Raw genomic sequence first — 25584 nt, 5'->3', positions numbered from 1 at the left:
TTACTATCTATCCCAAAAGCTCATGGAATTCCCTCACAGAATGACTTCCATCTCAGGACAAAGTATCTCTCATCCTTCAGCACTGTAGTCTTATCCATGGACAAATTTGAGTAGTAGTATTGTCTAATTCAGCTTTATCACAGATCATCAAAAATGATGGTATGGACTATAACTGACTAGAATCTTAGTCGTTTTGTAGAAACTGTTTAACGGGAAATTATTTACCTCTGACCTCTGTAAACTCTCCTCTGGCAGACCTGGAACTTCCAGCTACATAACTGGATCATGTGTTGACACTCCCATGAAAATGGTAGTTCTGGTGTTGGGAAAGCTCCTGGCAGGCAAACTTCATTCAGAACCACACCAGCTCAAGATGATGAAAATGCTTGTGAAGCTGGGGTGCCCAAGAGACATGTGAACCCTCGTACTGCAAATGTTCAAAAAGAGAGACTACCCTAAACATAACTGTCTAAAATTCAAAGCAGTTTCAGTTATTTGAAAATAATGCCCAGTTCTAGTAGAGTGATGATGATAATAGGAAAGGAGTACTTGTGGCACCTTAGAGACTAACACATTTATTAGAGCATAAGCTGTAGCTCACGAAAGCTTATGCTCTAATAAATTTGTTAGTCTCTAAGGTGCCACAAGTCCTCCTTTTCTTTTTACGGTTACAGACTAACACGGCTGGTACTCTGAAGCCGATGATAATAGGGAGAGCCATGGTTATGAGCACCAACAGGGAGGTACCAAAAGTTGTTGTTAAAGGACACAAACAATGAAACTTATTGTAGCTAGCAATCAAAGCAACTTCCATCAAAAAAGTTAAACCATCAAGCCATCTGGCTAACCCATCGACTGTCCCTAGAGTACTGAGAGCTAGACCAGACTGTGTTCTGAAATGTATATCAGCCTGGGATGCCCCACACTTGGATCTCTCTGTCTCTCAGACAAAGAGGACCATTAAGATCTTCTCAAAGCACCAGAGAGGCTCTTGCCACATGGACACCACCTTCATCTCATGGACTGGCTAACTCCTATATACCTTCTAACCAAAGGTGCCAGGAAAAGTCAATTAGACAAAGCAAGAATGGTTCTTAGTCATTTTTTGGCCCTGATGGTTTTGGTTTTTTTACTGGATGCAGAGAAACACCCCAGCTTTCCAACCTCTCTCCTCCGTCCAGATCTTTTGAGGCTGGAATGCTTGGATCTGAGGTTAGTTATCTAGGAAGAACTTTACCTTCTGGTCTTATTAAGGTATATTGAACATATTTTCTCCTTTAGTGTAGACTGTACGCTATAGATGTAACACCACTCTCCTGTGTGGGTTATTGGAAGCAGGGGTAGAACCTGGACTTCTGGGTCTTGTTGCACCAGACTTTACTGCTTGAGCTAAAAAGACTCTGCTAATGTCCAAGGCTGTATTAGGCTTATCCACCTCTATGTAACTTAGCCACCACTAGAGGGGGACAGAGCACCATGCCAAGTGGGTATGGGTTACACAGACCACCTCTGGCACCTTCCAGTTCAGCCATATCACTGTTCCTTCTGGCCAGATTCAAGTAAGGCTTAAGCCCTATTTTCCTGTCTATTCCACTTTCAGCACTAAGATGTCTGATTTCAGGAAGGAAGTTAACAGTAATGCTCCCCATTGTTATGTGACATATTCCTTAAAAGCTGTATCTATTCCCAAGAATATTTCATATATTTTAAATTTGGAATATAATCTTAGTTCTACAAGCTACAACAAAGCCATCTGTAAACCCTTATCCAAATATTCTTTTATATACATTTCCTCAAAACAGCCTTATTTGTGTCTCAGCAGATCAAATTTTACTGTTTGGGAGCATTATCTATCTGAGCAGTATCTGCATATTTTTCCAAACAAAATGGTCCTCAGACCTGCTACAAATGTTGTGCCCATAGGTAATTTATCTTTCTATCTCAGAGATTGCCTTTCTTTCATTTTTGTCCCAGACCAATTGAAATTCCTGCATATACCCTACATGTTTGGAGCACTCTAACATGCTACTTGGGTAGAGCCAAATCATAGAAGTCAGATGCATTGTTTGCCATACAAGGCAGCTACAGGATAGGCAAGAAAACCTCAAAGGCTACAATTTCCATATGGATCAGACTGGCAATGAAGCCAAGGGTACTTCACACCTAATAAAGATTTTTTCAAAGGATTCATGATGCACACAACAAGGCTGAGCTCTTCCTGGACAGAAAGCAATGGTGCTTTGAAGCAGGAAACTTACAAGGCAACTACATGGTCTCTGTGTGTTCTTTCATCCAACACTGATACAACCTTCAGCAATAGGGTTCAACAAGCTGCGTCTGATATTTAATAGCTTAATTAAAAAATTCTAGTGCATGTAATGTTCCCTGCCTTCCTTTTGGCCAATATCTTGTTTCTGACAACATTCATTACCTTACTGCCTGCTAGATCCCAGCAGTGAGTCTTCTGGATAGCTGGATGGTCCTTGTGAATGAGAGAAGAAAATTTTTGGTTTCTCATAGTGGGGACATCCATCAATCCAGAGGAACCCTTCCTAGGTCTAGTTTTTAAAGTATGAATTCTTTTTATAATCATCTATTGTTTTAAGAAGAGAGTGTGTCTTATTTGGTGCATTAAAAATATCTCTTTCCAGTTTTAACCAATTTGTATGAAAGCTTGAGAATAGATCTTCAGGGGTGTCTCCTGTCCTGCAACTGGTTATTGGAGTCTCCCTTTTACACCTGAAATCAGAGCATCTACCTCCAGGGATGAGTGGGTGGAACCTACCCAGCTGTGAGTTCCACTATGAGAAACCAAACTTACAGGTAAGGAAAAAAAAAATCTCCCCTCGTTTACTGTAGTTTTTAAACTTGCCAGCTATTAATCTGAGTGACCTCATGCTTTTTTATTATGAAAGAATGGAAAAGGGAAGGACTGATCAATTATTCATCCGTATCTTTCACTTCTTTTCAGCCTAATATGTTTTGCAGTCTCTCATCATGTAAATTGTACCCAATTGCTAAACATCTCCAGTGTCTTGTTTAGCAATTATATACTATTATTGAAGAGAGGTGACTGTAATAGTTTAGAAGCACATGTATCTGTCTTCAGTTTTGCAAGAGGATGAGCTTGTGTGTTTGCTTTCTAGGCTCCAAAGGTGGCTACAGTCAATCTAGTGGTATTTATAGTCAGAGCCAGCCCCAGAGACAGGTGACTACAATTAAGCCAGTTCAAACAGTGAGCGCCACATCTTCAAGCTACAGTGCCTACCCAACAGTAACAACTGTTCAGCAGAATGCATCTGCCTCCTCCATCTCCTCGTATACCCCTTCTTCTTCATACAACTCCACTTCTGCATCATACTCTGGTAAGGAGATAGCTGTCATGCAGGTGTTGCACTGTAATTCTCTTTGTTTAGACTATAACCCTCATAAAATTGCTCCCTTTTCTTTCTGCCTGCTAGGGTCAAATTACTCCAGTTATGATGCCACAGCATACACAGCAGCTAGCACTTACTATCAACCACCTCAGCAGCCCCAGGCCCAGCATCAGCAGCCGCCACCCCTCCCACAGCAACCGAAATCCACGAGCTCTTCTTCATGGAGCAGCACAGGGAACAGCACCACCACCAACTCTAGCAACAGCTTCAGCAAAAAACCACCTTTTCAAAACAAACAGCTGAAACCCAAAGGGCCCCCTAAACAGCCTCAGCTTCATTACTGTGACATCTGCAAGATCAGCTGTGCTGGTCCACAGGTTAGCAATCCCCTTTACCCATGTGTCCACTCTATATAACCTGCACTTCCTCCCCAGTCATATAGTTTAGCAGATGGTGTCTTACTGATCTGCAGTATGTCCTCTTCAGTGACTTAACGGTGAAACATCTCAGAAAATAGATGTAACAAATCCCCCACTATTGCAAGATCTAGTGTTGTGGTATGCAAGCTTTATCTAAGTGTCTGGTTGTTTGCTGGATGTACTGTGAGCTTGGAGGCAAACGCTGTAGGCTCTCCAGGCACTAGACTGTATAGACTCTACCTTTCTGTGGATTTTCATTAGCGCTCAGATTTTAAGTAGTTAATGCAGGATTATTTTGCTACAACTGCCAGAAATAAAGAGTGAAAATATCCTAGGCCCAACTAGTATTGACAGTTCCAATAAAGATCAAAACATTCCCTAACCCTGTGCCCTAGGCTGCCTGGCCACCTTTCCACAGCCATTTCCCAGGCTGCTGCCTCCAGCCTGCTGCATCTCTGCTCATAGGCAGCCTATATGTCTCTTTCATCAGCCTAGTCTCCCTGACCTTAGTTTGTACTTTTCCAGTTTGTTTGGCATTATGGAGCTTTCTAGTGGCTGAATTCTGGACTGGATAACATATTTCCCTCCGTTGGTTAGCTCCTTTCCCCGCAACTCAGTCAAGGTGTGAGGAAAGATACTTAATGAGCCAACAGGTTCTCTAAGACTTAAACCTATATAGTGGAAAGAAAATTTGGAACAAGCTATTGACCAAGACACTGTTTTAAGTTTTTATAAACACTGATTTTATTGGACATGTGTTTATTAGATATGCCTGTGTAAATGCCTGACCTTTTTTAAAGCCGTAACTTCCCTCTGCTCTGTTTGTTGTTCTCACTCATTGTGGCTTGTCTCAAATTTAGATTTAGCTACTTGAGGCAGGGGTCTTATTTTTGTGTTTTTACTGTCAGACACTAGTGCATTCTTAGGGTGCTATTTAAAAAAGAAGAAGAATAGGCTTGAATATAAATGTGAAGTGGTGTTTGTCTGCCTTTGTTCTTGGAATTCTCTGCTTAGCTAGAGCATATAGCATTTAACTGAAGAAGCAGACAGGGTCCTTTGGGAGAGAAATTATTGTCTCTTATAAACTGTCCTACAAGGTTTTAACAAGAGCAATCCTAAGAAATACCATATAGACTTCTCTCATGGTGACAGTAAAATGTAGCATATAAACAATCAGACTGTCCAGCTCTGAAAGCGTGGAAAATTCTTACACAGCTTAGAGACTCTGCAGTGTAGTAGTAATATTCTGTCCACTGCTTCTAACTGAATAAAACTGAAGCTAATTATTAAATATTTCTGTCTAACATTGCCTAAGTCAGGATTGAGCCCCAATGTTTCAGGTGCTGTATAAATACAAAGGAAGTGGTCCCTGCTCCAAAATGTTTAGCCTGAAAGCTTATTAAATCCAGTAAAGGGAGCTGCCATTTTAACATGATTATAATAATTATTATTATAAATAATTATCAATTATAATCAAGCCATGGGAAATGCATCTTGCTATTGGAATGAATGAGAAAATCTGAGCTTTTTAGAGTTTTGTTTCGGAAACTAATTCTTTTAGATTGGCTAATATAGCATTTAGTACTACTTTAAAGCTAGCATTGCAAAATTCTGTTTGTCCATTCACCAGGGTCAAACTGTAATTCTTTTTTTAGTGGGTAAGTAAAATATTGGGGTTCCACTTCCCTACCTCCCAGTATCATGATGATGATAAAGGGCAGGTGAGTAGATTTGTTCCTGGCCTGGTAACATTTCTTGACCATCTTGTAGGAATGCTTTAAATCATTGTTAAACTCATAATTTTTTAAAAAAAAGAATATTAGTTACCTTTATAATAATTATAATAAGCTCAGTTGTCCCTTAATTCTGATGGTGACATGTATTCTCTGTCTGCTTCCTACCAAGAAGACCAATCAAATATCAGTAAAATAATGCCCTCTGAGAGAGACCAGTTTACCCATTGTATAGTGATAATGAAATGTGCTAGACACTTCTAAAAACTGGTATTAAAAATACTTAAACCATTCTTCCTATTGTCCTGTAAATATTGTGGTTATCTAAGCCTAAGTGGGTTTTGTAGTTGGACATTGTCTTCTGGAGGAAGTAAAGCACTTTATATAAAAGAATTTGTTTGCTTCACCTGGCTGGGAATGCCTCTAGATGCTGCTGCTGTGAGTGGTGTTAATGAATGGGACACTCCACAAAAAGGCTTTGAGTTGCACACATTTGTACCCTTAAAACTAGACAGATTATGACCTGTCTTTGCAGATGAGTGGTTCCAAGGAAATGCTGGGATGATATCAGTGTTTCACATTGCTGCTTAGAATGTATTTCCCTGTTTGACTGCAGACTTACCGGGAGCACTTGGAAGGACAAAAGCACAAAAAGAAAGAGGCAGCTCAGAAGACAGGTAACCTGGCAAACTGTGGCCCTCGTGGGGTGCAGACTCAGCTTCGATGCGAGCTCTGTGATGTCTCCTGCACAGGAGCAGATGCATATGCAGCACATATCCGGGGAGCAAAGCATCAGAAGGTATGAGAGCACAACAGGACCATGGACATTTCATGCAGAAATATAGTGTGGAATATCTGATTTACAGAGGATGCTGGTTTTCTAAAAATGTTCACAGTAGCTCACGGATATCCAGGGAACATTTCTGATTAAAAAAAAGTTGAAGTAGACATATATCCTACACGTCAAGATTTGATTGCAGTAGATGACTGGCTATCCAGAAATGGCTGGAGCACAAAAGACTACAGCACCAGGTTGCTTCAACACTAAGCAGTGTACTTGGGTACCGTAATACCAGAAACTCAGCTATCATAGAACCATGGGACTGGAAAGGATCTTGCGAGGTCATCTAGTCCAGTCCCCTGCACTCATGGCAGGACTAAGTTTTATCTAGACCATCCCTGACAGATGTTTGGAGGTTTTTAAGAGCAGGTTAGACAATGATGGAGATTTCACAGCCTTCCTTGGCAATTTTTTCGATTAACGACCCCGACAGGAAGTTTTTCCTAATGTCCAGCCTAAACAGGGGGTTGGACTAAATGACCTCCTGAGGTCCATTCCAACCCTAATCTTCTATGATTCTAAACCACCCTTGCTGCATGCAGTTTAAGCTGATTGCTTCTTGGCCTATCCTGAGAGGTTAAGGAGAATAATTTTTCTCCCTCTTCCTTGTAACAACCTTTTCTGTACTTGAAAACTGTTATGATGTCCCCTCTGTCTTCTCTTCCCCAGGCTAAACAAACCCAATTTTTTCAATCTTCCCTCACAGGTGATGTTTTCTAGGCCTTTAATCATTTTGGTTGCTCTTCTTTGAACTTTCTCCAGTTTGCCCACATCTTTCCTGAAATGTGGTGCCCAGAACTGGACACGCTGCTCCAGTTAAGACCTAATCAGCGCAGAGTAGAGCGAAAGAATTACTTCTCAAGTCTTGCTTACAACACTCCTGCTAATACATCCCAGAATGATGTTCGCTCTTTTTGCAACAGTGTTACACTGTTGACTCATAGTTAGCTTGTGGTCCACTATGACCACCAGATCTTTTTCTGCAGTACTCCTTCCTAGGCAGTCATTTCCTATTTTGTATGTGTGCAGCGGATTGTTCCTTCCTGAGTGGAGTACTTTGCATTTGTCCTTATTGAATTTCATCCTCTTTTCTTCAGACCATTTCTCCAGTTTGTCCAGATCGTTTTGAATTTTAATCCTATCCTAAAAAACACGTGCAACCCCTTCCAGATTTGTATTGTTCAAAACTTTATAAGTGTAGGCTCCATCCCATTATCTAAATCATTGATGAAGATATTGAACAGAACCAGACCACAACTGATCCCTGCAGGATCCCACTTGATATGCCCTTCCAGCTTGCCTGCGAACCACTGATAACTACTCTCTGGGAACGGTTATCCAACCAGTTATGCACCCACCTTATTGTAGCTCTATCTAGGTTGTATTTCCCTAGTTTGTTTGAGAGAAACTCATGCAAGACATTATCAAAAGCCTTACTAAAGTCAAGATATTACCACATCTACTGCTTGCCCCCCATCCACAAGGCTAGTTACCTTGTCAAAGAAAGCTGTTAGGTTGGTTTGGCACGATTTGTTCTTGGCAAATCCATGTTGAATGTAGTTTATTACCTTATTTTCTAGGTGTTTTCAAATTGTTTGCTTAATTATTTACTCCATTATCTTTCCTGGGTATCTTTCCTGCATCCGATAAAGTGAGCTGTAGCTCACAAAATCTTACACTCTAATAAATTTGTTAGTCTCTAAGGTGCCACAAGTAATCCTTTTCTTTTTACGGATACAGACTAACACGGCTGCTACTCTGAAACCATTCCTGGGTATTGAAGTTAAACTGACTGGTTTGTAATTCCCTGTGTTGTCCTTAAGAACGGCCATACTGGGTCAGACCAAAGGTCCATCTAGCCCAGTATCTTATCTTCACACAGTGGCCAATGCCAGGTGCCCCAGAGGGAATGAACAGAATAAATGATCAAGTGATCCATTCCCTGTCGCTCATTCCCTGCCTCTGCCAAACAGAGGCTAGGGACACCATCCCTGTCCATTCTGGCTAATAGCCATTGATGGACCTATCCTCCATGAATTGATCTAGTTCTTTTTTGAGCCCTGTTATAGTCTTGACCTTCATAACATCCTCTGGCAAAGAGTTCCATGGGTTGACTGTGCGTTGTGTGAAGAAATACTTCCTTTTGTTTGTTGTAAACCTGCTACCTATTAATTTCATTTGGTGGCCCCTAGTTCCTGTGTTATGAGACGGAGTAAATGACACTTCCTTATTTACTTTCTCCACACCAGTCATGATTTTATAGCTCTCTATCATATCCCCTGTGACAGGTCAGGCCAGATGGCTATAGGAGAGTAATAGAAGGCAGATAGATTAGCCCCAGGCTAAGTAGGTCCCTTTTCCCTGGGTAAGATAACAGGGAAGGTTCCAGAACAATCAGGAACCTTCTGGAGACAATTAAGACAGGCTGATTAGAACACCTGCAGCCAATCAAGAAGCTGCTAGAATCAATTAAGGAAGGCTAATCAGGGCACCTGGGTTTTAAAAAGGAGCTCACTTCAGTTTATGGTGTGCGTGTGAGGAGCAAGAGGCACTAGGAGCTGAGAGTGAGAACGCGGACTGTTGGAGGACTGAGGTGTACAAGCATTATCAGACACCAGGAGGAAGGTCCTATGGTGAGGATAAAGAAGTTGTTGGGAGGAGGCCATGGGGAAGTAGCCCAGGGAGTTGTAGCTGTCGCACAGCTGTTCCAGGAGGCAGTCTAGACAACTGTATTCCACAGGGCCCTGGGCTGGAACCTGGAGTAGAGGGCAGGCCCTGGTTCCCCCCAAATCCTCCCAACTCCTGGTCAGACACAAGAGGAGTCGACCTGGACTGTGGGTTCAGAAAAATGGCCAAGCTGAGGGCTGCCGTGAAGCTCCAAGGCAAGCAAATCCGCCAATAAGCGCAAGACCCACCAACGTAGAGCAGGAACTTTGTCACGCCCCCCTTAGTCATCTCTTTTCCAAGTTGAAAAGTCCCAGTCTTATTAATCTCTCCTCATATGGTAGCTGTTCCATACATCCCAATAATTTTTGTTGCCCCATTCTGAACCTTTTCCAATTCCAATATATCTTTTTTGAGATGGGGCGACCACATCAGCACACAGTATTCAAGATGTGAGCGTACCATGGGTTTATATAGAGGCAATATGATATTTTTTACCTTATTATCTATCCCTTTCTTAATGATTCCCAACATTCTGTTTGCTTTTTTGACTGCTGCTGCACATTGAGTGGATGTTTTCAGAGAACTATCCACAGTGACTCCAAGATCTTTCTTGAGTGGTAACAGCTAATTTAGACCCCACCATTTTGTATGTATAGTTGGGATTATGTTTTCCAATGGGCATTACTTTGCATTTATCAACATTGAATTTCATCTGCCATTTTGTTGCCTAGTCACCCAGTTTTGAGAGATCCTTTTGTAGCTCTTCACAGTCTGCCTGGGACTTAACTATCTTGAGTAGTTTTGTATCATCTGCAAATATTCCCACCTCACTGTTTATCTTATTTTCCCTTTTTATAGGTTGGCTCTGTATTTGCTCTTTTCCAGTCCTCTGGACTCTCCACAGCCTCCTTGGCTGGGTATGGGGGACAAAGTAGCGCCCCCTCCCTTTTGCTTCTGGATGCCCCACCTTGGTGTTGATCATTGGAGCTGCCAGCAGGGGTTGGGCCCTGCCCCACTCTGGAGACACTTGGGCACAACACTGGAAGATCAGGCACCCAGTGAGTTCCCCACCTTCCCAGCGGTGGTGGGGCTCAGGCTTTGGGCCTCAGCCCTGGGGTGGTGGGGTGGTTTTGGGCTCCAGCTGAGTGGCAGCAGGCTGCAGGCTCCGGCAACAGGGCTTCAGGCTGTAGCCCCCCACTGCCTCCCCTGGCCTCCATCCAGGGCTTAATTTGTCCCCAGGCTTGAGTAAGTCTGCTGTGAAAAGTGATACTTGTATGTTTGTTAATATCACTTTTCACAATGGACTTACTAGCTAGCAATAAATAAATTACAATGATTTGGAAGTGTCTATGTGCATATTGATTTTTTTTCCTAAAGCTTAAGTAAGTATTTTAGGAAAAAATGAGAGAGGCCACCAGCAAGAGTTGGTGGCCACACTCTGAGGCCACCAAAATTTTTGTTCTGAGAACCCAGATGTATTTCATCCTATCTCTTCTTTCTCTCCCCTCCCTATGAATGGTGACAGGCTTTTTCGTGCAACTCATGCTTAATGCAATTTATTTTTCCTCTCGGTGAAATGATCTCTTTTGAAGATATCTGTTTTCTAGTTCTAATTCAGCTGGGAAGAGGGGGAGAGATTGTTTTTCATTCTTTGAAAGTTTCTTGTTAAAGTCTCTACATTGAGACATTTCCCAGCAGCAGTTCTCCCTGATCAATTGCAAGTTCTGTAATCTGTTCAGAAAAGACCTGGCAGTTGAGGCACTAATGTCTGTTATGCTCTGCCATTCTATGGGCGTGCATGCCACCTGGTGGGAAAATAGTTCAATACTTTTTAAATATTTTGCTACAGAGTACTGCTCTGTCTTTCAGGACTGCATACAAAACTGTAGATCTGTTATAAATATAATATTACAGTGGAGCAATTCATCTTATGTGTGTTTGCATCCGATGAAGCGAGCTGTAGCTCATGAAAGCTTATGCTCAAATAAATTGGTTAGTCTCTAAGGTGCCACAAGTCCTCCTTTTCTTTTTGTGTGTTTGTAGTATCACTTAGTTTTATTATATGTTTTTATTGGGTGTGGAGATTACCCCGGTCTTTCGGTGAATGTATACAGTTTCCAAGGAAAAGTTTTATGGTATTGCTGTTAACTTCTGTCCCTTTTTAGTCCTGCCCTTTCATATGACCACTGCATGTATTTCAGGTTGTTAAATTGCATACTAAATTGGGGAAGCCCATCCCTTCAGTAGAGCCTGTAGTAGTGAACTCTGGTTCAGGTCCTACCATCACTGGAGCAAGTAAGCCAGCTGCCCATGCCCCTACAGCCACATCTGTTACACCAACAAAACCAGCAGCTGTAGCAACTAACAGTGCAAGCAACATAAGCAAGCCAGTGCCAGTGAAGAAACCAGTTGCATCCAAGATAACATTTTCAGGTATGTCTCATTAAAATCCATTTTTAACTGTCTTGTTTTTGATGTATTGTCTAAAATCCGTCACCTCATATAGAAATGACAATTTGTTTAAAATGTATGATTCTTCCAAATGCTTGCAGGTGGGGCCTTTTCATGTTCCCATCATTATCCAGGAAAACCGACCAAGGAAAAGTAATTGTACATCAAGCTCCTTAAATGACTGAAATTTTTTTTTATTTTTAGCCATTTGGCTTCTAAAATCTAAAACTGTAGCTTTCATCTTCCCCCTCTGCCTCCAGAAGTGTTCCAGAAACAGAACAGGGATTTTTGTGTGTTTCTTTACAAATCTGATGGCTTCCATATTTGCTTATTTTTTTCTTTTGAAACCTGCTGTGAGGAAATAGAGGGAGGGCTTCTGTCTGAAAGTTGCATCGCTTGGCTGTAGTATTTTAGCAGAATATCAAACACTGGGAATTATATGTTGTTGAAATCTGTAGAAATCCTTCTTACTCTTGATATTAAACTGATTTTTTTAAATCTCTCACCATTGAGCCTTTGCCTCTTTAAATTGTTTTGTATTTAAGTTAATCTTTAAGAACTGTAGTTATTGAAGTTCAGGTTTGTCACTTGTTCTCTTTCAAAAGAATTGCTACTATTAAAAGAACTTCCTTATCTTTATAGTAGTCTAGTCTGCTCATTCATAGTAGATGTTGTTTGTTTTAAACTTAACTATTGGTCATAAAATAGTGAAGACTTGTAGTCTGAATGGAAGGCTGATAAGAAAAACTTCCACTTGACTATCAATGTGTAACTTTTAATTATTACTATAGATATGTGGTTCCTTGGTGTCATAGAAATTGTATAGTGGAGCCATACATCTTATCTAGTTATATTTTTGGCAGCTGCCATAATGACAAAAAAGCCCTACAGGACTAGCCATGGGATATTGTCATTTGGCATTATAAAGAGAAATTAACAATGACACGATGGATTTGTAATTCAGGTTCTGATGAGGGTACTTTCACAGATTGTAAGAAATCAGGTTGGTTATTAATCCACCTCTTTATACAGGGACTAATAAGCTTCAGGCAACAAGCATCAAATTGGAGGAAGTGAAGGTGATGCAACCAAAATTAGAGCTACAAAATGAACAGCCCACGCATGATGGCTCTGGGGATGGCCCAGGGGGTTTACTTGATGTACAACCTGTGGGACATGACTATGTGGAAGAGGTAATGCTTGACCGTTTTTTTTTCACAAATCACTCACATTTACAGCTGTATAATGTCAGGCTTTGAAGTTCAAATATACTTAAAGCATGTACACGGCCCTACCAAATTCATGGCCATGAAAAATGCGTCACAGACCATGAAATCTGGTCTTTTGTGTGCTTTTACCCTATACCAGCAGTTCTCAAACTTTAGCAACCCGAGGACCCTCATTTTGATTTTAAATTTTTCACGGACCCCCAAGCTTACTGCTCAGCCCCAGGCTCCTGCCTCCACTCCACCCCTTCCTCCAAGGCCTCACCTCTGCCCCTCCTCTTCCCACCCCCACTCCACCCCTGCCCCGCCTCTTTCCACCCCTCCCCCAAGTGTGCCCATCCCTGCTCCTTCCTCTCCCTCCCAGCACCTCCTGCACGTCGGGGAACGACTGTTCTGTGACATGCAGGAGGCGCTGGGAGTGGGAGGAGTTGATCAGCAGGGCCCACGGACCCCCTGGAGTGCCCATGTGGATGCCATGGGGTCCGCGGACCCCAGTTTGAGGAATGCTGCCCTATACTGTACAGATTTCACGGGGGAGACCTGCGTTTTTTAAATTGGGGGTCCTGACCCAAAAGGGAGTTGCAGGGTGATCCTAAGGTTATTTTAGGGGGGTTGCAGTATTGCCACCTTTACTTGTAAGCTGACTTCAGAGCTGGGCAGCCAGAGAGCAGTGGCTGCAGGCCAGGAGCCAGCTCTGAAGGCAGAGTCGCCACCAGCAGCAGCGCAGAAGTCAGGATGGCACGGTATGGTATTGCCACTCTTACTTCTGTGCTGCTGCCTGCAGAGCTGGGCGGTCGGACAGTGGCGGCTGAGGCCCCCCCCCCCCCCCCCCCCGGCGCACACAACCCCTTTTGGGGTCAGGACCCCCTACAATTACAACACTGTGAAATTTCAGATTTAAATAGCTGAAATCATGACATTTCTGATTTTTAAAACCCTATGACTGACATTTACCAAAATGGGCCATGAATTTGGTAGGCCCATATTTATGTATTTTCAACATTGAGCACCCTGAGAAAAATCATCTAGCTCAGTGGTCGGCAACGTTCAGCACATGGCCTATCAGAATAATCTGCTGGTGGGCCACGAGACATTTTGTTTATGTTGACTGTCCGCAGACATGGCCCCCCTCCTGCAGCTCCCAGTGGCCACAATTCGCTGTTCCCTGCGGCTGTTCCTTGTTGGGCAGCATGCCAGAGGCTGCCGACCCCTGATCTAGCTGCTGGCTTCATTCTGTGCCCTCCATTTCATTTGCTGTTGAATTACTGTGGCCCAATTTTCACATCTACGTTTGGGCACCCAAATGCAGCGTTTAGACAGCCTATTAAGGAGCCCTTGTTTGAGAACTTTGTCTCTGCTCTGCCTACATACAGTTCATGAGGATGTGCCAAGTATCAAAATTATTTGGTTATATTAAACTGTTAATGTTTTAATTAGTCTTTAAAAAGTTCCCTTGCTCTTGAATCCCCAGTTCCGTAGAATTAGATTGGAAATCAGGATTAAATTTCGTCTGTATGACTTCCAGTGAAATTTTATTTATTTCAGTGTTGTCCTGTTTCCCATCCTTGGTAAGATTATAAACAAATAGTGGATGAACAGCAAACAGTTTTTAAAGTTTAAGAATCATTTATGGCTTGGAGCTGTTATGTGGTTGAGAATCACGAGCTAAGAAAGGTTGGGAACATGTTGGTGCTGCAAGAAGCAGTGCTGGTAGTCATGATTCGGTAGATGATGCTCTTTACTTGAGTCATGACTGTACTAGAACCCTAACATGATGCAGAGGTCTGTTGTGCGGCTGGAGAGCCCACATTGCAGATGAGCCATAAAACTGAGGTCCAGAACATATGTGTTCATGAAAGTTGTCGTGGTGCTTTTCAGAAGTATTAATCCTAATGTTCAGGTTACATTTCTTCATACATGTGTTTATTCTGGGCCTCCCTAAATTTCTCCTACAGTTTAAATTGGATGTTGTATCTTCTCTTCCGGTCCTAAACAGCTCTGCAGTGTCACTGTGAGCTATTAAATAGATGCTGTGTCTCACCCAAGAGTTGACTGAATTTTAGTAATGGATAAATGCACATACTTTTACATTTGTAAAGTGCCTTAGGCTCCACTGGGATGTAAGGCTCTTCTTAAATGCAAGAGAATTTTGTTGTTGCCACAAACAGTGCCTATAAATATTAAATTACATATTTTGTCTCAGGTACGCAATGATGAAGGAAGAATGATCCGGTTTCACTGTAAGCTCTGCGAGTGCAGTTTCAACGATCCTAATGCCAAGGACATGCACCTGAAGGGGCGTAGGCATCGGCTCCAGTACAAGGTGTGAATGGGGACATCCTGTTATGGTGCTGAACAAAGGGACTTGGATGGTAGTAGCTTCACTCTCAACTCCTAAAATAGAAAAAGGGGGAGAAATCAGTAGCTTATTTTGTAAAAAGTTTTTTCTAAATAGAAGAAGGATTCTATCAGATGTAAAAGCAAATGGGGTGAGTCCAGAAAAATTTCTTTCAAACATTTTTTCTACCAAGAATTGTCCACTTCCAGATTCTCAGCTCTTAGGGCTTGTCTACACTACCGCTGAATCGGTGGGCAGCGATCGATCCAGCGGGGGTCGATTTATCATATCTAGTATAGACTCGATAAATTGACTGCTGAGCGCTCTCCTGTCGACTCCAGTACTCTACCAGAACAAGAAGCGCAAGCGGAGTCGACGGGAGAGCGTCGGCTGTCAACTTACTGCAGTGAAGACGCCGCGGTAAGCAGATCTAAAATACATAGACTGTTCACATTGCTGAAGATGCATGTCTTAGATCAACCCCTCGCGGTAGTGTAGACAAGCGTTTACTATATTTAGCATCTCTGACTGAACACTTTAATCTCCTTTTCATAAAAATATAAGGAAAACTACCATAGATTGATGATCGGTGCAGGTAACTTAATTAAGGTGAAAAGAAAAGGAGGACTTGTGGCACCTTAGAGACTAACAAATTTATTTGAGCATAAGCTTTCGTGAGCTACAGCTCACTTCATCGGATGCATTCAGTGGAAAATACAGTGGGGAGATTTATATACATAGAGAACATGAAACAGTGGGTGTTACCATACACACTGTAACCAGAGTGATCACTTAAGGTGAGCTATTACCAGCAGGAGAGCGGGGGGAACCTTTTGTAGTGATAATCAAGGTGGGCCATTTCCAGCAGTTGACAAGAATGTCTGAGGAACAGTGGAGGGGGGGAGGTAAACATGGGGAAATAGTTTTACTTTGTGTAATGACCCATCCACTCCCAGTCTCTCTTCAAGCCTAAGTTAATTGTATCCAGTTTGCTGAATTGGAATTAATTTGCAAACTGGATATGATTTAATTTAGGCTTGAAGAGAGACTGGGAGTGGATGGGTCATTACACAAAGTAAAACTATTTCCCCATGTTTATCCCCCCCACACACACACACACTGTTCGTCAGACGTTCTTGTCAACTGCTGGAAATGGCCCACCTTAATTATCACTACAGAAGGTGTCCCCACCCCACCCTACCCCTGGCTCTCCTGCTGGTAATAGCTCACCTTAAGTGATCACTCTGGTTACAGTGTGTATGGTAACACCCATTGTTTCATGTTCTCTGTATATAAATCTCCCCACTGTATTTTCCACTGAATGCATCCGATGAAGTGAGCTGTAGCTCACGAAAGCTTATGCTCAAATAAATTTGTCAGTGTCTGAGGTGCCACAAGTACTCCTTTTCTTTTTGTGAATACAGACTAACACAGGCTGCTACTCTGAAACCTTAATTAAGATGGTAATTGATTTGAGTAGATTTTGTTGTAGGAAATAAATGTTTTCCAGCATCTTGTTAGAATTTAACAAATAGTAAGTCTAAGTTTCAAAACTAGTGTAAAATGAAACCAGATCTTGCATGTCTGAATGGAGATTTTCAAAACACAACTTTGACCATTTGTTTTGTATTTCATCTGGGTGAAATTCTTGCTCTCTAAAAGAATAAAATAATATTGTATGAAGTGAGGTTAAATTACCAAGTCAGCCTGTTCTCAGACATCCTGCTGGAATATGTTAACTCTAGAAAAGACAATTCCCAATGATTTTTTTTTTCAATTAGTAAATAGTTGTACAAAAATTTCTGAGAATTATCCAGTAGAGCTAATTCCTGATCTCTCTCCCTTCCCCTTTGCTAATAGTTTCTTGAAGAGAGTAGCCATACTATCTCTCTCCCCCAAAGCAATTGTCCGGAATGACTGTCTTCTCTTTCTGCCTTTAAGTGGAGCAGTAGACCAATTAGACATCCTTTTACAAGGAGTATTGCAGTTCAGGCTCCTGAAACAAGTGTGGCCAACAGTTTGCAACTTCCCAGCACTAATTCAAAATGCACTGGTCAATAGCAAAATGAGTCTTGCATAGCTATTTGGACATATATGAAGGTGCTTAGTGCTACTTTCTTCCAGGGAGGAGAGGGAAAGATCTTGTGATGACTGGAGGCAACTTTAAGATCAGTAGTTAAAGATAACTTATTCAGAGACTAAATGCTGAATTTCCATATCCGCCATTTACTCCCATGATATTAAATGACAACAAGGATACTTACACTCTCTATGCCCAGCAGGAGGTATTGCAAATGGGCTGTTGCTCCCAACTGTTTCCTCCTCCTTTAGTGAAATGGCAGTCAGTTTGCAAGCTTGATGTTACTGCCCAGTCGCCCATTATTCTGATTCATTAAAACAAACCCAACAGAATCTGGTTTCCATGGAAGGAGCAAATTTTATTCAGAAACAGCCATTTAATGTCAAAAGGAATGTATCAAAAATGTACCAAAAACAAAAAAACATTGCATTTAAGCACTGATGGGCAAAGCTCTGTTTTAGGAGTATTTTTAGTGAACACAAAGCATTTTACAAGCTTTGCAAGTGCTATATGTTACAATATGTTGGGGATGGCAAACACCATTTAAATCGAGCACAGAGGGACCTAAAAAGCATATTTTAAAATTCTTAGGTTAAAACCTCTTTATGCCATCTTCAGTTGGTCTCTTTGGATGGTCTCTTTGAGTGTGGTGGGTTTTTTTTGTCCCATTCTGAATATTATGGCATTGAGTCAAGTTTCCACATGCTCAGTCCATTGTTGGTAGCAGCTCTGCCCAAACTTGTTGTCACAAAAGAATTAGCGTTTGGTAAGGCTGACTTCCTAACAATTGAAGACGACAGTGGATTGCTATACTAAAGTTCTTGAAGTTGTAAGGAAGTGGCCAGTAGATGGTGACCTTGATTGGTATTTCATGAAATGAAGTAACTGTAGAAGACTATCCCACCTGTACTTAACCATTCTGCACTGTAATCCAGGGAGTGATGTTATAGTACAAATTAACCACTAACCAGTGGACATGCCTGGGATGGATTTATTGTGTTCAATGATAATACAATTATTGGAATTATTAATGTGAAGCCAAAGTTGTTGCACATACCACAAAAAATTGAATCCATCAAACTCAATTTGACTTTGGCGATTCAAGTGTCAGCGAATACAGGCACTGTTTGTAAGCTTAAGTCATTTGGTGGATCTGAGTTCCTTATATCAGAAGGATTCATCTTCACCATTTTAACTTTTCTTGCATTGGTTGACCTTAACATTGCATTTAAGCACTGGTGGGCAACGCTCCGTTTTAGGAGTATTTTTAGTGAACACAAAGCATTTTACAAGCTTTGCAAGTGCTATATGTTACAATATGTTGGAGGTGGCAAACACCATTTAAATCGAGCACAGAGGGACCTAAAAAGCATATTTTAAAATTCTTAGGTTAAAACCTCTTTAGGCCATCTTCAGTTGGTCTCTTTGGATGGCAAAGCATATTTGGCTATTGACCGAGTGGTACATGGAGTATATTTTGTCATCTGGGCCTGTTCCAACTCCTGTTGAAGTAACATTTCTTGGAAGCAAGTTTAGGCTCTTTAGATCATTATTACCCCCAAATTGTCCATTCCATCAAACACATTGTTTTGAAGTCATGCCATTGTCAAGTCCAGAACTGGCCAATCCTTATCTTACTAATATTTTGAAGCCTACAGAGAGTAAAAATATTCTGCCTTTTCGTTCAGAAGTAACGAGCAGATTTCTCATTTACACTGACTATTAGCAAGACTGATGGACTTTAAAAAGCTCTGAGATGAAAAAACGTTCTGGTTGCCTGTCCACATTTTTTTTTTTCTATTTTCAATTGCTCATGCTTTAATCAGTCACAGCCCTTTACATGAGAACATGAGCTCTGTTTGCTACGTGTTCGTCTGGTCCAGCTGCTTGTTCTTCGACTGAAATTACCACTCTTGTTTGTAGCATCTCTTCCACTGCCAGCAAATGCAACATCACAAACATTTGGTTGCTGTGGAAATGTTGCAAACAACATTGATTTAAGGTGAAAAAGAAGCGGCAGAAAATAAAGAACTTTTAAGAACTCATGTCCCATATTCAAGCAGATATTTCTCACTTAAATGAGGCTGCATTAATATAAAGTCAGATTAGAAGAATTATTCCCAGAACATTGAAATGTACTTAATATTATCCCTGGGTTAGGCCTTTGAATATTGCTTTTGAAACATGTCAGGTTCAAGGCTTGGGTTTATGTGAAGCTGGAGACTTGGTCCCAAATTTTCAAACCTGGGTATTTCCATTTTGGGCTCCCTATTTAAGACACCTTGGGCCTCATTTCAGAGGTGCTGAGTATCCATAAACTCCAGTTTACTTCATTGGGAGTTGCGGATGCTCATCTCTGAAAATCAGGCCACTTTTATTTAGGTGTTTAATTTTAGGCATTTAAGTTTTACCCTGGGGTTTTACCCTTTGTCCTAAATCTGTTTTGGATAGGTCTTTTTGGCAATTGATGCTGGGGACTGGAATAGTTTACAAAGGCTTCCTTGTTCTGGGGCTAGGGGTTTAAGTACGTGTTACAGCTGCCCATGGCTGTTTCTCTTAATTAAGAAATGGTACAAATTATCGTTATACAACATGTCATCAAACAGTATCTAAAAACCCAAGTGTAATGTCAGGTTTATTAATTAACACTTGAATCATGGAACTACAATAGTAGACTTTTTTTTAATATTGATACTCTACTAGCTTTGTGATAGTGTTTTTAAGATTTTCTAAAATGTGTTGTAACTTCCTTGTAGAAAAAAGTAAACCCAGATCTACCAGTTGAGATCAAGCCCAGTAACCGAGCTCGGAAAATGCACGAGGAGAAGATGAAAAAGCAGAAACAGAAGGATATGGTAAAGAGACGCAGAGAGGAAGAGCAGCGTTGGCACATGGAAATGAGGCGAGTCCTCCCTTGGAGATCACTTTCACAGAAATGTGGATTTTATGGGATATTGCAAGATTCATACTTTTGTGTTAATTCACACCGTCCATTGAGTTTTGCTAGTGCAAGGGCTCTCAATCTGTGGGTCAGGCTCTTGAAGGTGGTCACAGATCTGTTCTTCTTCGCTGTCTGTGCAAATGCTTTCTTGTTAAGCTACTTGCACATTTTCTTCTTGAGATGCCAGAAAAACCCATGTCTTGACTTCTGTAGTGACAAAAGAACTGATGCAAAGGATTCGGGGCATATTTGAGGAAAACTGGTTGTGAAAGCCTTAATGGATGGGAGATAGGCAAAGTAGTCAAATTGTTTATGGAGTTGTAGGAAGTAAAAGGTTGAAAAGCCCTGCCATAATAGAAAAGCTTATGACCTGACAGGAGTCTAAAGATGCTTTAGAGCTGTATCATCCAAGACCATTGCCTCTACATAGGGAAAGTGAAAGCAGATGTGTTGTCTTGTTCTCGCTGGCTGGTACTTTATCCTTGCTGTAACTGAACAGCATTTGAAGGGGAGGATGTAGGCCTGTTTTTGCAGTAAAGTGTGAAAGCAATGTAAGTTGAATGAATTAGACTGTGGCTCGTATTTTGCCCTCACTTCTGTAGAGCAGGGGTTCCCAAACTTTTTTCCCTGAGGCCCACCTGTGCAGCTGCAATAGGCACTACAGCCCGCTATTAACATGCGTCTGTCAGGGAAAGAGGGGTCCTGTGAGGCGTGCGCGGCCCCCTCACCTCAGCAGGGACCAGGGCCAGCAAGAGGACGGAGGGGCCAGGCAGTGCCACAGCCAGCTCCCACCGACTCCCTCCACCTCAGCAGCCCGCTGAGTGCCTTGAGCTCGTCACCTGGCAGTCCTTCCCCAGTCATCCACCCAGCAACCTAGCATGCCTCACAGGCACCCAGGGCTGGCCTTAGGGAAAATGGTGCCCTGGGCGAACTTGTATTTTGGCACCTTTGGCCTCCGCTGCCTCCCTGGGCTTCCTCCCTCTTACCCCCACTGTTTCTCTCTCCTTCTCCGCCCCCGCCCCCGTTGCCCTAAGCTCCCTTCCATGTCCTTGCATACTAGGTCTGCTCCGGTCCTTACCTCTTTACCACGGCGGCTGGAAAATGGCAGCTGCTGGCTGGGTGGCCCCCAACTCCGCCGAGGGCAGACCACCTTTGGGCTGTGGCCCACAGTTTGAGAACCCCTGCAGTAGAGCACCAAGTGGAGTGAGACGACGGATAGCTTTTGTAATGCCTCAGAGTACATGCTGTATAGTGCTCCGTGCCATCTTTTTCTCCCCACCATACCCAGGCCCCATTAAGTATTGGCAGATAGTAGGCATATGGCACTGACAGTGCCACTCCCAGCTGGAGGATGCCACTAGATATGAGTTCCTGTGTAATGCATTTTGCGGGGAATGGGTAGAAAAGGCTCCTTAAGCTTTTCTCTATCATCCATTCTTTGCAGAATCTTGACCTGTTAATAATTCATTTAACTCACTGATATGCAGTCATCTCTGGTGTGAAATACAGCAGCTGTTTAAACAATACACAGCAGAGCTAGGGCAGGAAATGAGAAGATCAGCAATCTCCGATTCTGATTCTGGCTGCTTACACAGTTCAATCCAATGTGTTAATTTTCTTCATATTCTCCTGATGCACTCTTGCTAACCTGATTACAAATATCATTATTAGTTATTTGTTAACTTACATACAGCATCATAGGCTTTTCCTGATCAGATGGTCAGAGGACAGTGACTGTATTGAGCCCAGAAGTACTTTAATGCAGTTCATCTTTGCTTGATGTAACTGTACCACTTTTTTTTTTTTATCTCTTTCCATTCAGGCGCTATGAAGAGGAACTGTACTGGCGGCGGGTAGAGGAAGAGCAGTTATACTGGGAAGAGCAGCGGCGGCGGATGGCCGCAGACTGGCATCCACCCCCACTTATGGGCAGACCTGGCATGCCAGTTCCTCCTCTCTTGGTGGGTAACCCTTGATTCAATTCCTGGAAGGAGAAATGTGAAGAATTCTGGCATCTTTAAACTGTGTTTCAAGGCTAGAATGTGTGTTCCCTTGTGTATTCTTTGAATATTGCAGGATTAATTTTTTGTGTCTCCTAAAAACCCATCACCAGAATTTGGAATTGGTAATGGACGCAGATTAACTCTTTTAGTTGGTTGCAGCATTTTCGACAAATGCATGTTTGAAATGTTGGACTGCTTGGCAGGGTAAACATATAAACTTCAGATCACTAATTTGTTGTTTATACTGTGCAGCTCAAAGGGTACGATTTGCCTTCCCTGTCCTTATGTTCAGCAACAAAATGCCACTTGAAAACAGTTGTCTATGTCCTCTTAATCCCCTATGCCTAAACTCATAAGCCTCTTCAATTTTTATCACACCTATATTCTGCATATCTTCCCCTCCACTCATTTGTGCCCTGCACCCAGACACTCACCCTTTCTTTTAAAAACCTCCTTTTACATTGGGGCAAGAGATCACCACATGATTGCACATGCATGCGCACACACCTACTTGAGATCTGCTGCAAGGATTCCATATGGCCGTGCCATACCTGCACTTGAGTGGGTGGTGCATTACAGTAGCAGGAGATAAAATATGTACTGGTGAAAATTCACTTTTTAAATTGGAAAAATTACTAGCTAGCTTTGCTAAATACTTTGTAATGTAATCTGTACATTTACACATGTTCCATTTATGTGCAGGTTACTAAAGTGATGGTTGTCACATACAAAACCCCTGTACAGTGAGCTGCATTTTCTTATTATACTTTCCCAGTCCTTTTCAAACCATTTAACAAGCGTTTTTCAGGCAGTCTGACCTGGAGGTCAGATTCCTTTTTGTTTGATTCTCTGAGGCAGGCTTTAGTAAATGGGGTTTTTGTTGTAATCATAAGCATATAGCTCTAGACTTGCCTTTCACCACAATAGATGCTCTTTTTCCTGCCCTCAGTGACCACTTCCATTTAACCATACTATTCCTTTACTTTTTAAGGCTGCGTCTATATCAGTGCACCTCTCATGGAATGTTATTTATCTTAATCACTGGAAACTGGGAGGCTTATTTACAGCTCTCACTGAATCTCCTTAGACTAATCTGTCTATACTGACTGGGCCAAACCTCTAGGTATGAGGTATGGTGTCACTCTGTGCCAAGCCACCTGATACATTTTTAAAAAAAGAGGCCACATGTCGGGATCTGATTAGTGATTGGTTCTGTGATCACTGCTGGGATTAGGAGGTCTTTATAGTCAATGTGAATACACCATGACTTGAGAAAGCTGGCTAGGAAAACTCATGAGATTGCTCATTAACCGCTGCAGCTGAAGAACTTGGAAAATCACTTGTTAGTATAAATTTGAAGCTCCCTCTACTAATGTCTTGGTCCTGCTACTGTGCCATATACTAATCATCCTGCAGCTACATCGAACCTTTCATTCCACTGAATCCTCAAATACCCTACTTTTACAAATTCACTGATGTAGCACTCATATTAATTATCTTGCGCAGCATTCCATCCTCTAGGTTGGAACATGACAACTGTTTAGTGCGTAATAACACTGCACAACACTTCAGTATAGGAAGTGAAAAATATCTTATCCTGTTGAAATTACAGAGGAAATTGAGGGAGGGAGAATGTAACTACCTAAATTGGAATTTTATCTGGCCGCAGGGCACAAATGGTGCTGTGGATTCATCACATGTGGTCAGGACATTAGGTTTTAAAATCTGATTTACAAAACTTCACCTCCTGGAATCCAGCACCCCCTAATGCTGTGACGGAGCATTAGTGTAGTACTAATTCAGAGGGAAGAACACCTCCTATTGAGCCTCACTTTCTGCAGCAGCGAAGTTTTTCCCTACTGCTTTTCTAGCCTGACCCTTTGAGACTTGACAAAATTCCAGTTGCTTGCTGGAATTTCTTTGCTTTAATTGTTTTCACATAGTCTTCTGCATCTGTTCATGTAGTTATGAATGTGTATACGATGTCTACTAGTGATGGCATCGCTAAGAATTTTTTTCATTCTTCTTCGAGTGCTTGCTCATGTGGATTCCATTCTAGGTGTGGGCATGTCCACGTGCGCAGCCATTGGAGATTTTTGCCTTAGCAGTAGCCATAGGGCCGGCTGTGGTGCCCCCTGGAGTGCTGTGCTCATGCCAAGGTATATCAGGTGTCGCTGGCCCTCCGCCCTCCCAGTTCTTTCGTACTGCCCATGGTGGTCAGTCAGAGTGCCTCTGTCCCTTGCTTTGCAAGTGGCCAGCAGTTCCTTTCCTGTTTTAGCCTTGTTGTAAATAGTTCTATTGTTTCTTAGTTAGTAGTTAAGTAGCTAAGTGTTCAGTTAGTGTGGGTCCCATCGGGGACTTTGCCCCCGGGCAGGGCATGCCCCGTTCTCCGGGTTTTAAGCCCTGCTCCATGTGTAACAGGCCTATGCCTGTTAGTGACCCTCACAGTAGTTGTCTACAGTGCCTCGGGGAGTCCCATGTGAAGGAGCATTGTTACATCTGCAAGAACTTGTCCTTGGACACAGAGGGAAAACGACATATGTCTCAGGGCCTTCCTGATGCAGGCAGCCCTGCACCCAGTTTCGGAGCCAGCTCGACCCAAAATGGCACCCAGCACTTTGGCCTCGATGTGTAACACACCTCCAGCACTGGACTCCTCCCAGCACCAGGCAAGCCTGATAAAAGCGCGCTGGGCACAGGACTCTGTTCGGGCCTTATGCCCACTCTGGACCTGCACAAGGGCTCCACCTTAGGGAGTTCCTCTCTTCAAAAAGACCCGACTCTGGGGAGGAGTACAGGGTCCACGCTGATGGTGCAGTCGACGCCCACTCAGCTCTTGACGCCTTCAGAGTCAAGAGAGCTCCCACCACAGCTGGCACCATGTTCAGTGATGGAACTGGCTAAGGCTCCCTGTAAGGGCAAGCCTGCTGGTAAGGCCTCGCACAAGTCGAGTGAGTGCCACTGGTCTCCAGAGCCAAGGCAGAGCCCTAAGTTGCCACACTCTTGGTCTCTGCAGCCCAGGTCTCTGGCCCATCATTACCAGGCATCGGTACCATGTACCCGGTCCCCATCTTCGCACTGGAGCTCTCCCAGGCATAGACAATCTCCCTGGTACCGGTCCGCATCACGTCGTTGGTCGCTGACGCTGAGACCTCAACGCCACTCTCCCTACTCCTGGCACCAGTCGTCAGTAGCCGCCGGACCCGGGCCTCGATGGCCCCGCCCTGGTCACCAGAGGGCGACAACTTCTCCGGATCAGAGGCACATTTCAGCCCCTCACCCAGGCAACAACGGGAAGGGACTCCAGGGGGTGTGTCTATGGCATCAGGGCCGGCCTGGCAGCAAGGCCAGTGGCCTTATTGGAATGCCTGGGGGTTCCCATTATGCCATTGCCCCACTCTCGCCAACCCTCAGTTGCCATGTTGGACAGGCTGAAGTTGGCACCCGTGGCACTGTCAGCACCGGGTTTGGTGCAGGATGCTCCAGTGACTGCCATGGATGTGGAGCT

General features: G+C 42.9%; 1 protein-coding gene across 2 annotated transcripts in view; it reads left to right on the top strand.

The window, feature by feature from the left end:
* The window catches only part of LOC141977854 (zinc finger RNA-binding protein-like), an 84150-nt gene that overhangs the window by 42049 nt on the left and 16517 nt on the right, over positions 1–25584 (top strand). For both annotated transcript variants that reach the window (XM_074939602.1, XM_074939603.1), the window contains exons 4-11: positions 3147–3365; positions 3462–3754; positions 6146–6328; positions 11239–11470; positions 12521–12681; positions 14918–15037; positions 19889–20034; positions 21896–22034. In XM_074939602.1, the coding sequence (XP_074795703.1) occupies positions 3147–3365; positions 3462–3754; positions 6146–6328; positions 11239–11470; positions 12521–12681; positions 14918–15037; positions 19889–20034; positions 21896–22034 (1493 nt within the window). The remainder of the gene's footprint in view (positions 1–3146; positions 3366–3461; positions 3755–6145; positions 6329–11238; positions 11471–12520; positions 12682–14917; positions 15038–19888; positions 20035–21895; positions 22035–25584) is intronic.

The sequence above is a fragment of the Natator depressus genome, chromosome 25 (assembly GCF_965152275.1).
Source record: "Natator depressus isolate rNatDep1 chromosome 25, rNatDep2.hap1, whole genome shotgun sequence".
In the NCBI taxonomy this organism is placed as follows: Eukaryota; Metazoa; Chordata; order Testudines; family Cheloniidae; genus Natator; species Natator depressus.
The sequence above is the reverse complement of the archived record's forward strand: the minus strand, read 5'-3'. Positions and strand labels throughout refer to the sequence as shown.